We start from the raw sequence: 13756 nt of genomic DNA, 5'->3' as shown, positions 1-13756 counted from the left end.
GTTCAACACTCATAAAACCATCAATGTGATTCATCATATCAGCAAGAGAAAAACCAAGAGCCATATGATCCTCTCATTAGATGCAGAGAAGGCATTTGACAAAATACAGCATCCATTCCTGATCAAAACCCTTCAGAGTGTTGGGATAGAGTGAGCTTTCCTCGACATCTTAAAAGCCATCTACGAAAAGCCCACAGCAAATATCATTCTCAATGGGGAAGCACTGGGAGCCTTTCCCCTAAGATCAGGAACAAGACAGGGATGTCCACTCTCACCACTGCTATTCAACATAGTACTGGAAGTCCTCGCCTCAGCAATCAGACAACAAAAAGACATTAAAGGCATTCAAATTGGCAAAGAAGAAGTCAAACTCTCCCTCTTCGCCGATGACATGATACTCTACATAGAAAACCCAAAAGCCTCCACCCCAAGATTGCTAGAACTCATACAGCAATTTGGTAACGTGGCAGGATACAAAATCAATGCCCAGAAATCAATGGCATTTCTATACACTAACAATGAGACTGAAGAAAGAGAAATTAAGGAGTCAATCCCATTTACAATGGCACCCCAAAGCATAAGATACCTAGGAATAAACCTAACCAAAGAGGTAAAGGATCTATACCCTAAAAACTATAGAACACTTCTGAAAGAAATTGAGGAAGACACAAAGAGATGGAAAAATATTCCATGCTCATGGATTGGCAGAATTAATATTGTGAAAATGTCAATGTTACCCAGGGCAATTTACATGTTTAATGCAATCCCTATCAAAATACCATGGACTTTCTTCAGAGAGTTAGAACAAATTATTTTAAGATTTGTGTGGAATCAGAAAAGACCCCGAATAGCCAGGGGAATTTTAAAAAAGAAAACCATAGCTGGGGGCATCACAATGCCAGATTTCAGGTTGTACTACAAAGCTGTGGTCATCAAGACAGTGTGGTACTGGCACAAAAACAGACACATAGATCAATGGAACAGAATAGAAAACCCAGAAGTGGACCCTGAACTTTATGGTCAACTAATATCAATAAAGGAGGAAAGACTATCCATTGGAAGAAAGACAGTCTCTTCAATAAATGGTTTTGGGAAAATTGGACATCCACATGCAGAAGAATGAAACTGGACCACTCTCTTTCACCATACACAAAGATAAACTCAAAATGGATGAGAGATCTCAATGTGAGACAAGAGTCCATCAAAATCATAGAAGAGAACACAGGCAACACCCTTTTTGAACTTGGCCACAGTAACTTCTTGCAAGATACATCCACAAAGGCAAAAGAAACAAAAGCAAAAATGAACTATTGGGACTTCATCAAGATAAGAAGCTTTTGCACAGCAAAGGATACAGTCAACAAAACTAAAAGACAACCTACAGAATGGGAGAAGATATTTGCAAATGACATATCAGATAAAGGGCTAGTTTCCAAAATCTATAAAGAACTTATTAAACTCAACACCAAAGAAACAAACAACCCAATCATGAAATGGGCAAAAGACATGAAGAGAAATCTCACAGAGGAAGACATGGACATGGCCAACATGCACATGAGAAAATGCTCTGCATCACTTGCCATCAGGGAAATACGAATCAAAACCACAATGAGATACCACCTCACACCAGTGAGAATGGGGAAAATTAACAAGGCAGGAAACAACAAATGTTGGAGAGGATGCGGAGAAAAGGGGAACCCTCTTACACTGTTGGTGGGAATGTGAACTGGTACAGCCACTCTGGAAAACTGTGTGGAGGTTCCTCAAAGAGTTCAAAATAAACCTGCCCTACGACCCAGCAATTGCACTGTTGGGGATTTACCCCAAAGATTCAGATGCAATGAAACGCCGGGACACCTGCACCCCGATGTTTCTAGCAGCAATGTCCACAATAGCCAAACTGTGGAAGGAGCCTCGGTGTCCATCGAAAGATGAATGGATAAAGAAGATGTGGTTTATGTATACAATGGAATATTACTCAGCAATTAGAAACGACAAATACCCACCATTTGCTTCAACGTGGATGGAACTGGAGGGTATTATGCTGAGTGAAATAAGTCAGTCGGAGAAGGACAAACAGTGTATGTTGTCATTCTTTTGGGGAATATAGAAAATAGTGAAAGGGAATATAAAGGAAGGGAAAAGAAATGTTGGGAAATATCAGGAAGGGAGACAGAACATAAAGACTCCTAACTCTGGGAAACGAACTAGGGGTGGTGGAAGGGGAGGAGGGCGGGGGGTGGAGGGGAATGGGTGACGGGCACTGAGGCGGACACTTGACGGGATGAGCACTGGGTGTTTCTCTGTATGTTGGTAAATTGAACACCAATAAAAATTAATTTTAAAAAATCTGTTAATTACTAACTATCAATACCTGACACTATGGACAGAAAGAATTAATGTTACTCAAATGTCTGAACATACAGACTTTATGACATTTGCATCTTTGTAGATTCAATGCAGTATAGAACCAAGAGTCTTACCAAATTTCAACCAAAAATATGACAAAATGTAGCAATAATATTTTATTCTTATTAACACTGGAAATATATTTGACTTAAATTTCATGGTGAATGCAAACATGACAAAATCTGCAAACCTCCTAATTATTCTTTCATAGAACAGTTTCCAACATTTGATTAAGAGCCCCTAAAGGCACATACCCAGGGAAGAAAGAGGTATGAATCAGACAATTACAATAGAAAAAATCTATTAAGACCAAATCCATCTTTCCAGAGCTCTGCAGGGGAAAGGGCCAATCCCTAGCTCCCAAAATTTCTTTTATTGAACCTTTATAAGCAACACTTTCACCACCTGCTGGTTACTTGAGAAATAATTTGGCATTCATGATGCAAAACAACCCAATGCCACAATTTTGGATCTTTACTATGGAGAAGTAATAGGAAGAACAATAAAAAGACTTTGAAGTCAACATTACTGAAGTTTTATATGTAGGCTTTTAAGCCAGTAAAAGTTACTAATTAATGACTTGGAATTTTGTATTCTATGAGGAAAAGGAACAGAGTATATCAAGGCACAAAAATAAAAATACATCCATACATTTGTTAAATGAAGACTAAAATAAAAAACTTACAAGTCCAGGAGGCCCAGTTGAGCCAAGTTCACCTTTTTGGCCCTGTTTAATAAAAGTGTAAAGTAGATTAGTAAAAACTACACCAAAATATCCATTTCCTTAAAAACATAACAGATAACTAACTTTAGTGAAGACCAAGGAATCGATAATAAAATATCTCAAAGAGAAATTCAACTCAAGGTAATGAGACAGTACTGAAATAAGTCTAGGAAACCCGTGATGTTGTCTTAGATTTACTAGCTATATGATTTTGATCAAATCAATTAACTTATCTGCCTTATATATAGACCAGACTTCTAAGGTATTTCTAGATGCAACATCCTTTGATTTAAAGATTCCTATTTTCTAGTAAATTATGAATACTCTATAAAGAAGATACTGAATAAAAAAATTGGCACCACTAGAATCAGTGAAAACCATTATATTTTTAACTTGTAGCCATTTTTTTTTTTCATAAAACTTGTCGAGGGCATAAATTTAGTGTTATTTCCATTAGTGGCAGATATTTTAGAGCTGATGGACTTAACTAGAATCAGGAACAGCTAATTAATTATAATTGCTTTTGAGAGCTCTCAGAAACCAGTGAAAGACAAATTCAGAGACAAAAACTGTTACTCTTAACCGGTAACTACAACAGCATGAAAAACACAGTATGCAACTGTTATTCTACTGGCCAAGACCTAAGGATAGATGTTTCTCTCAGCCCTCAGTTCTTATTCTAGACTTGTTCATAGGAACTTTTCATCTATCTAAAAGCTTCTTTTAGTTTAAAGAGTTAGTCCTATCACTTTACTTACTACTTGAAAAAAAGTCCTGTTCTTTGAGTATTTATTATCTTCCTTAATTCTAGCTGTGTCACTTAGTCCAAGCTTGAAGTTGGATCTAATTTAGAAATAAGCCATCATTAAAATATATACCCTCTGGGTACATTCAGGTTTGTAACACCTTTTCCTCCCTGCCTGCAAAACAAAGCTTTTCAGTATTGGTTTTCTATAAAGCAATTAGAGACCACAGAGATTGGAAAACTGGATATTTTGTGCTCTGCTATAAATAAGGGAAATGTGTGCTTCATACATTCTTTCAAAGTCACTTTTAAAATAGATAACTAAATAAGTGACTTCCAGTCAGGCTATATAGCCAAATGAAAAAAAATTGACAAAAAATTAGCCACAGCCTTTCAGACAATAATTGCACAGAGAATGGAAATTTTTAGTGGAGACATCCTAAATTCACAGGTACAAGCCTTTTTAGTATGAGGACCTCACTAAAATAGTGCTGAAACCACTTTCTGGAGAATAAAAGTCTTGCCGATACATGCTCAAAATAAAAGCACCAACTTTTCACAATTGAAATGCTAAAGTTAAACAATTCTTCATGTATTTCCACCACATGGATTGTGATTTAGGACAATGAATGAAAATTTAGAGGAACTGGTACAAAAGAAAAAGGAGCAACACCAAAAGATGAATAAAGAATGTATAGTTTGAATATGAAAGCTAGTTATTTAGAATTTTTTAATTTAGAACTCAACCTTGGGAGAGAAAAGGATTATGTTTAGAATAAAACCAGTCACTTCAAAGTATTAAAATTCTTACCTTTTCTCCATCCCTTCCTGGTTCACCAGGGTAACCAGGATCACCAGGTAAACCCTTTAAAACATAGAGATTAGGGTGACATCAGCAAAAATGGTGGAGTAAGGAAGCCAAACATCCTCACCTCCATAAAAGTGACAAAGAACATTGGCAAAAATGTCAGAGTCAACTTTTTTAGAACACTAGAAATTAATCAGAGAGTTGTAGCAATCCAGGGAGTATTTGTTGGGGAAAACAAAATGACTGAATCTTGGTAAGAACACAGAACTTAGTAGCATTTTAACTTGCTTTAGTCCTATCACCCTTCCTCAGCTCTATGGTATCCTTGAAAACCCAACAGCTCACAATCAAGGTGAAAATCAGCAGACTCACAGCAAATGGAAGGGATAGAACTGGGCTGGAGCTTTCTCAAAGACCCATTCCCAAACAGTTGTCATTATTTGACTTGTCTGGTGACTATCTTTATTTGACCTGACTTGAGTTCTCCCAGTGAAAACAAAGAACAGTCAGTCTTTCCACTGAAGATATCTGTCAAAAACACTCAGGGGAAATTATTGACCATCACAGCTGCCTAAATCATGAAACAAAGACCAACTGTTCCCCCAAAAGCCAGGAACTAATGCCCTGAATTTACCTCCCCTTAAACTATTTAATGTTAAATTAATTTGTGATTCTAGAGTTTACAAATTGAGGACTGCCTATTTAGCAAAATCACCTGGAAACCAATTTATCTGATTTTATTAGTTCCAAATTCCAGTTTTGTTAAGAATTATCCCTTCAAAATGGTCTCCAAAATGTCATCAAATTTTCTGGCCTTGAAAACCTCTTTTAACATCTCTGTGCATACTCTTGTTACTGAGTCTGCCTGGAATAATATTCCTAGCCTTGCAGGTTTTTATTTTCCTCTTTATTTTGTAGTAATTAGAATGATCTGTCATAACTTTTATTTAAAAATGTATGTTCGGGGATCCCTGGGTGGCTCAGCGGTTTGGTGCCTGCCTTTGGCCCAAGGTGCAATCCTGGAGTCCCAGGATCGAGTCCCACGTCAGGCTCCCAGCATGGAGCCTGCTTCTCCCTCCTCCTGTGTCTCTGCCTCTCTCTCTCTCTTTCTTTCTATCATAAATCAATCAATCAATCAATCAATCAATCAATCTTAAAAATGTATGTTCACATAAAATATTGTATGTGAATGTTTTAAGCAGTTTTGTTCATAATGGCCCAAATCAGAAACAACCAAAATATCCTCCAGTGGATAAATGTATAAACGAATCTTGGTACATCTCTATAATCAAATACTACTCAGCAATAAAGGGAATGAACTATCAATTTATTATAGTAGCATAATATTATTATGCTATGTGAAAGAATCCTGAATCAAAAAACTATATACAATATTACTCTATTTAAATGACATTCTAGAATAGGGAATATCATAGGGATGGAGAACAGATCAATTGTTGCCAAGGGCTTTGGATGGTAGGGAGGGAAGAAAATGAATACAAAATACTGGGGGAACTTTTGAGGGTGATGGAACTTTTTTATTTTAAAGTTTTTTTTAAAGATTTATTTATTCATGAGAGACAGGAGAGAGAGAAAGAGAGAGAGAGAGAGAGAGAGAAACAGAGACACAGGCTCCCTGCATGGAGCCTGACCTGGGACTTGATCCGGGGTCTCCAGGATCACACCCTGGGCTGAAGGCGGCACTAAACTGCTGAGCCACCCGGGCTGCCCTTAAAGCTGGTTTTACAACTGTAAGTGTTTGTCAAAACATAGAACTTTACATTGAAAATGGTCCATTTTACTGTATACAAGTTGTATCTCAATAAATTGGACTTAAGGTCTGAACTTCATTTTTTTAACAAAGAAATTTTAAATTCATATTCAAAAGAGAAAGTATCACTTCCATTTATAGTAACTATTTCCAACCCCGAGCCTGTTTGCCATCCTGCTTCTCTCTACCACATAAAAGTGTTGCTATTTGGGGGGGGGTTAGGTGAGGGGATGAGCTTTATCTACTCACTGGAATTCCTGGTTGGCCATTCTCTCCATCTTTGCCCGGTTTACCCTGTAAGATTCAAATAATTGCAAGAATATAAATTTGTTATTTAGGATGTATGAGATTAAAGAATATAACAAGCTTTATTCCTGCCTTGGATTATTAAGTATACATTTCAGACTTCAATATTATAACAAATAAATGATACTACATTTTGAGACAAAGAAAGTAGGATTTAAGAGGAAAGAATAAAGTACATGAGCACACTCACAAACGTTTAAAATCTTTTCCAAAGAAAATTAGTAGTCATAACACTTACTCTTTTGCCAGGCTCTCCTTGTTCACCCTTCTCACCTTTCATACCACCTGAAGGACCCTGTACACACACAAAAGTAGTTTTACACTGGTTCATGGAGTGCTATGTATCAATACCAATTTACATTAAATGATACTAAAGAATTTTAGGTTACTTACTGGAGGACCACGTATCCCTGGAGGTCCAGGAGGCCCTCGGTCACCAGGAAGTCCCTATGCAGTAGCAGGGGAAAGGAAAGCAACATTAATACTAGAGCTAGCTAAAGACGCTTTTAGCAAGCTGAACTATAGACTCATGCAGGATAACCAAAGATAATAGGATGTGATGTTTCTAATTCAAAGTTGAAATCTTCTGGGCTAAAGAATTTGGAGCTATCTTTTCTTCAGTTATTTTCTAATGTATGCACAAGCTGAGTTTTAAGATAAATAAAAAGACAACATTTAAAAGGAAATTTTTTTTATAATAAATTTATTTTTTATTGGTGTTCAATTTGCCAACATAAAGAATAACACCCAGTGCTCATCGCATCAAGTGCCCCCCTCAGTGCCCGTCACCCATTCACCCCCACCCCCCGCCCTCCTCCCCTTCCACCACCCCTAGTTCGTTTCCCAGAGTTAGGAGTCTTTAATGATATGTTGTTAAAAAAAGCAAGAATACCTAAAACTAGGAGATATAGGGGTTATATAACACACATACATTTTGGCAGAGAATTAAATGACCCAATCTATATTGATGGTAGAATTTCAGTACAATGTGTTCTTTATTCTTAAGTTTCTAGTTAGCATTTCAGTGAAACAACAATGTACACACTTTGTTCAAGGTGGGCTACTATGCTATAAAAGATATGTATGATCTCATCTACCCTAGGTATCAGATAATTATTTTTAAACACGACAAGGGTTTATAGAATAATACCATCTTTCTCTGTGTATATCAGTGAAATATAGAGAAGACGGTCATCAGGACAATGACAATAGACCTTACCATGACCTAATTTCATACATGAATGCATTATTCATAACAGCCAAAAATGCAAACAATCCAAATATCCATCAACTGATAAATGGATAAATAATACGCGGTATATTCATACAAGGGAACATTATTTAGCCACAAAATGAAATGAAGTACTGATACATGCTATAATATAGATAAACCTGAAAACAAACTAAGTACAAGAAGTCAGACACGGAAGACCATATATCATATGATTCTACTTATGTGAATTGATCAGAGTAGACAAATCTACAGAGCCAAATTAGATTAGTGGTTGCTTAAGGCTAAGAGTTTGGAGAGAAATGAAGAGTGACAACAAATAAGTATGGGGTTTTGGAGGGTGGCTGATGACAATGTTTTAAATTAGATTATAGTCATGGTTTCACTACCCTGTGAATATACCAAAAAAAATGGAATTGTATACTTTAAATGGGTGAATTGTATGGCATGTAAATTATATCTCAATAAGGCTCTTTGAAAAATTTAATTACCTCAAATCTTTGTTATTTTTTTTAAGATTTTATTTATTTATTCATGAGAGACATAGAGAGAGAGAGGCAGAGATACAGGCAGAGGGAGAAGCAGGCTCCATGCAGGGAGCCTGATATGGGACTCGATTCCGGGTCTCCGGAAACCGGCCCTGGGCTGAAGGTGGCACTAAACTGCTGAGCCACCAGGGCTGCCCAAATCTTTGTTATTTTTAAAAATACCTTCACATATAATTATATTCCAGCTTGTAGTGCATTTTAATGGAATGCCACTTTTTAGCAAAATGTTCATTGATTTCCTCTCTATATACTCACCTGATCTCCTTTCTGAAACTCTACATCAGTTGGTCTTTTCTGTTCACTGATCTGCCCAGGAGGACCAGGGGGACCCTGAAGACCTTGCTCACCCTGTTTGCAAGATTTAACAAGTAAGTAATATTTCATAGTTTACACAGACAATAATATAAAATATAAGCTAAGTCAGTTGCAAGGACCAAAAATATGAGTTCAAATGATAAGGAAAGGAAAAAACTGAGGGCTGAATAATCAATTTTTTTCTTTACTCACCTTTTCACCTTTGGGTCCCTGGAAATTTAAGCCCATATTCCCCTGAAGAGAGAGGTTTTAGTTTAAAATCTCATTGACACTAACAAAAAGAAGTCACACCAAATAAAAAATATAAAGAAAAATAAAATTACCTTTGGTCCTGGAAGTCCTGGTGGACCAGGAGGGCCCTAAGAATAGAAGACACAGAAAAGGAAACAGGGATACACTAATAAGTTTATTTAAAAATTATTCGGTTTCCAAAAAATTATTTGGTTTCACAAAAAGCAAGAACTGAAAACATCCCCTCAAAATAATATTTTCCTGTTTTTTTTCTCACATCTGAATTGATTTTAACAAACTAGATGAATGTGGAGACTTCTGTGACAGCGTACAGGGGAAAAAAATGCAAGGATGAATAGAGGCAGAGGGGTGACACCAGTACCAAAAATCAATACAAGAGTTAATCCCAACAAACATCAAATTTCTCATATCAGAATTATAGGTAAATAATTTAGGTATCATAAAGCAATTAACACTCTAGCTCTAAAAAACATGTGTTTACTTTTTTAGTTCAGTTTTATTTTTATGTGACCTGACTCTGTATGAGAGTGTTTCAAGGCTTGAAAAGTTATATAGGCATTTGTTTGCCCAAGTATATCAAGTCTTTGATCTCAATGCATCTATTTATTTACACATTGTACCCTGGTGGCATTTCTAAGACTTTGCTTCACATTTTGAATCAGGGTTAATTGAAGGAACATTCCAAAGTGCTGAGTGAATCAGTTATATAGCCACAAGAGTTGAGGAAATTTAAGATGTAACAACACACCTAGGGTAGTCTGATGTAACAACAAAATTAGGAAAAAGTGCGATAGTCCAGAATCTCATGCTTTGCAGGACATCTACAACTAAAATAGACTAAACAAAAGGGTTTTCTATTTCTAATCCTCTTGTAGATATTTCCAGGAAAGCAAAAATCACGATCTTTTCTGGTAGATTCTTTTAGTATTTACCAAATGTTATTTCCTTCATTCAAGAATAGAGGACCAATCGTCACAAGCAAAATTGTACAATCTCTAAAGGTATAATGAAAACTGTCACTTAAATATATGGTAGATGAGAGATAGAGTGGCACATGAGAAATTACTTTGACTGAAGTACAGTTTTCTGCTTTTTAAAGAGGGCAATAGCAAACCTCTAAGTCCAAAACATGACTTGAATGAAATCTAAGCATTTCAGGGGCAAAAATACTCAGAATTTAATTACAGTAGAAAATATGAGTGACTATAAAAGTAGTAAAGTAAGAGAACTGGCTACACAGTCAAAGTCTTTAGAAGTTTTTGCTTCTTCCCTGAAGTACAAAAATCCTTATCCCATTGCAGATTGATTCACTACCCTCACCAACCCTACTGTTTTGTCACATGGTGGCCCCTTAGAAATGGGAGACAATATATTGTTGTGAATACCTGCTTTTGTTCTTCTTAAACAGAAAACTGCAGTTTGAAGAAACATGTTTCATAAAGTGACTAGAGAACTGCCTTAAAAGACTTTATGCAACGGCCAGGATCAACTTCAACACTGACACATCAAGAGATAACCAACACAATATTTTGTTTTAAATCTTTCTTTTTGTGTACCTCATTCTCCTCCATCTATAAAATGAAGCTATTACTTAGCACATATTTTGTTCACCATAGCATTGTAAAATATACTGTAAATAAAAAAATAGATATAGGGGTGCCTGGGTGGCTCATTCCATTAAATATCTGCCTTGGGCTCAGGTCAGGATACTGGACTCCTGGGAGTCAGGCTCCCTGCTCAGCAGGGAGTCTGCTTCTCCCTCTACCTCTGCCCCTCACCCCACTTGTGCACATGTGCTCCCCCTGTCAAATAAATAAATAATCTTTAAAAAATAAAAATAAAAAATATAGGGGGAATCCCTGGGTTGCTGAGCGGTTTGGCTCCTGCCTTTGGCCTAGGGAGCAATCCTGGGGTTCCGGGATCGAGTCCCGCGTTGGGCTCCCGACATGGGGCTTGCTTCTCCCTCCTCCTGTGTCTCTGCCCCCCCCATCATAAATAAAAATAAATAAATCTTAAAAAAAATAAAAATATACAAATATATAGATTGTAAACATTGAAAATGTATTATACTTTCAAGTAGTAGAAATAATATTACTATTCCTGAATTTTTTTCAAGTAAGAGAAATACAATTATAGAAGCAAGCTTACCATCAAACCTGGTGGTCCTGGGGGACCAATTGGCCCTGGTAAACCAGTGGGACCAGCTGGGCCCTGTTATAAAGGAAGAGAAGGATTAAAAAAAAAAAAAAACCTCTCACTCTATCACACAAAGAACTAAATGAATGAAATTTTAACTTAAGCAATTGCCAAATTTGGTTACACAATTCTACAATTCTGCAGTATTATAAACAGAATTTTAAAATGTATAAGAATAAAAGGATTAAGTAACTATAAAGAAATTTAACTAAAAAGAATGGCTACAGCTTTTAGAAAACTTATGTTTTACAATGGTAGGTAACAAATGTAGGACAAATACATAGTAAGGAAGTTTTACAAAATAAAATTATAAAGATGGGCATTTAGTGGAGCTTTTATGGTAGAAGTGAAAAGTGGCTTCTCTAAAGTAAAAACTACGTATTTATCCAAAGAAAATGAAAACCCTAATTTGAAAAGGTATATGCACCCCTGTGTTTATTGTAGCATTATTTATAATAGCCAAGACATGGAAGTAACTCACATGTCCATCCATAGACGAATGGATAAAGAAGATGTGGTGTGTACACACACACACACCACAATGGAATATCAGCCATAAAAAAGAATGAAATCTTGCCATTTGCAACTCAGGTCGATCTAGAGGGAATAGTGCTAAGTGAAATAAGTCAGGTCAAAGATAAATACCATAGGATTTCAGTCATATGTGGAATTTAAGAATCAAAACAAACAAATTAAGGAAACAATAAAAAAATGAACAGATTCTTACATAAAGCGAACAAACTGGTGGTGCCAGAGGGGAGATAGATGAAATGGGTGAAATAAGTGAAGGGGATCAAGAGTGCACTTATTGTGATGAACACTGAATAATGTACAGAATTGTGAAATCATTATATTGTACACCTGGAACTAATATAATGTACGTTAATTATACCAGAATAAAAATTTTAATTTTAAAAGATACAAAAAATAATTAAATTAAATTAAAATAAATAAGAGTATAGACAAAGAAGAAAGTGAGAATAACTGGGACCACAGACAAGGAAATGATGCAACTATTTTGGCACCCAATTTGGCATCTTAAAAAGCTAAAAATTTGACATCAATGAAATCCAGCAATTCTCTATCTAGGTATAAATCCTGCATTATTTTGTAATTAAAATATTAAAAACAACCAAATATTCAATAATAGGAGATCAGAGAAACAAACTGTAGTATGTAGTATGTTCACACAATGGAATGTTATATAGAAGTGAAACTGAATGAACTACAGCCACATGCAAGAATATGGATGTATCTTAATAAATTAAGTAGAAAACTACATAAATGTTATGTTATTTTAAAAGCAAAATTAAAAACTCTGGTTTAGAGATACATGTATATATAACAAAAGTATAAGAAGCAATAGAAAACTCAAAATGGTACTTATTATCTTGGTAGAATGCAGAAGGATGTGACTGCCAAGGAAACCCCAAGTTGATTCAAAATTATTTGAAATGTTCTACTTCTTAAATGGTATTTTGGATCCATAGTGTTCAATTGATAGTTATGCTTCAAAACATACATATATTTTGCATGTATTCTGCTGCATTTTCAAATATTACATAACTACAAATTATAAGGGATAAAGGGCAAGATTAAGAGTACTTAAGGGGACACCTGGGTGGCTCAGTGGTTTAGCGCCTGCCTTTGGCCCAGGGGGTGATCCTGGAGTCCTGGGATCAAGTCCCACCTTGGGCTCCTTGCATGGAGCCTGCTTCTTCCTCTGCCTGTGTCTGTGTCTCTGCCTCTCTCTCTCTCTCTCTCTCTCTCTCTCTCTGCATCTCTCATGAATAAAAAAATAAAATATTTTTTAAAAAGAATACTTAAGAACAAATGGATGGGTGTTATCAAGCATGGAATGAGTTGGTAGTTAATAAAAAATTCCCCAACATTGCACCTTAGTCGTCAAATACTAGAAAGTACTGATTTTTTTTGGCAAAGGGATCAATCTTTGTGAAATATAAACTACAAGAAATTGACTACCTGATCAACAGATAATGCTGTCTCTAGGGATGTTATCTACAGACTAACATAACTTTTTTTCTTAAGATTATACCTGATGTTCACCATGCATAAATTTTATTCCCTCAGCCTTCAAAATATATACATATGTTATACATAACTAACAGTGTTACAAATGATGTCTTCTAATATATTAAATGGGAGACCTTCAATTTTTATTTTTAATCAGACTATTTACAATTATCATGACTACTCCTACCACCTACTAATCCTCATAGCACAAGAATAAGAATATAGAAGCATATTTCTACTGCCAAACCCCAAAACAAAAATTTCCATGGAAACTAGATAGAAAGATAAAAGAACAAAGAAGTCCTTTGTAAATTCTTCCTGGTCCAGACTGCTTTTATTTTCAGGTATGAGGTACCTGCAATGTCTATCAAACTTCAAATAATAATTTCTGTAACTAAAATAGAGCATATTAAAAAG

General features: G+C 35.8%; 1 protein-coding gene across 1 annotated transcript in view; it reads right to left on the bottom strand.

The window, feature by feature from the left end:
- Window positions 1-13756, bottom strand: part of COL4A5 (collagen type IV alpha 5 chain) — a 270709-nt gene that overhangs the window by 105625 nt on the left and 151328 nt on the right. Inside the window, exons 10-18 of the mRNA XM_026014911.2 lie at window positions 11258-11320; window positions 9181-9216; window positions 9050-9091; window positions 8798-8890; window positions 7157-7210; window positions 7002-7058; window positions 6707-6751; window positions 4690-4743; window positions 3095-3136 (exon numbers count right to left, since the gene is read on the bottom strand). Of these exons, the coding sequence (XP_025870696.1) occupies window positions 3095-3136; window positions 4690-4743; window positions 6707-6751; window positions 7002-7058; window positions 7157-7210; window positions 8798-8890; window positions 9050-9091; window positions 9181-9216; window positions 11258-11320 (486 nt within the window). The remainder of the gene's footprint in view (window positions 1-3094; window positions 3137-4689; window positions 4744-6706; window positions 6752-7001; window positions 7059-7156; window positions 7211-8797; window positions 8891-9049; window positions 9092-9180; window positions 9217-11257; window positions 11321-13756) is intronic.

Source organism: Vulpes vulpes, chromosome X (assembly GCF_048418805.1).
Source record: "Vulpes vulpes isolate BD-2025 chromosome X, VulVul3, whole genome shotgun sequence".
Lineage (NCBI taxonomy): Eukaryota > Metazoa > Chordata > Mammalia > Carnivora > Canidae > Vulpes > Vulpes vulpes.
Note: the sequence above shows the minus strand (reverse complement) of the source record. Positions and strands in the feature narration are given on the sequence as shown.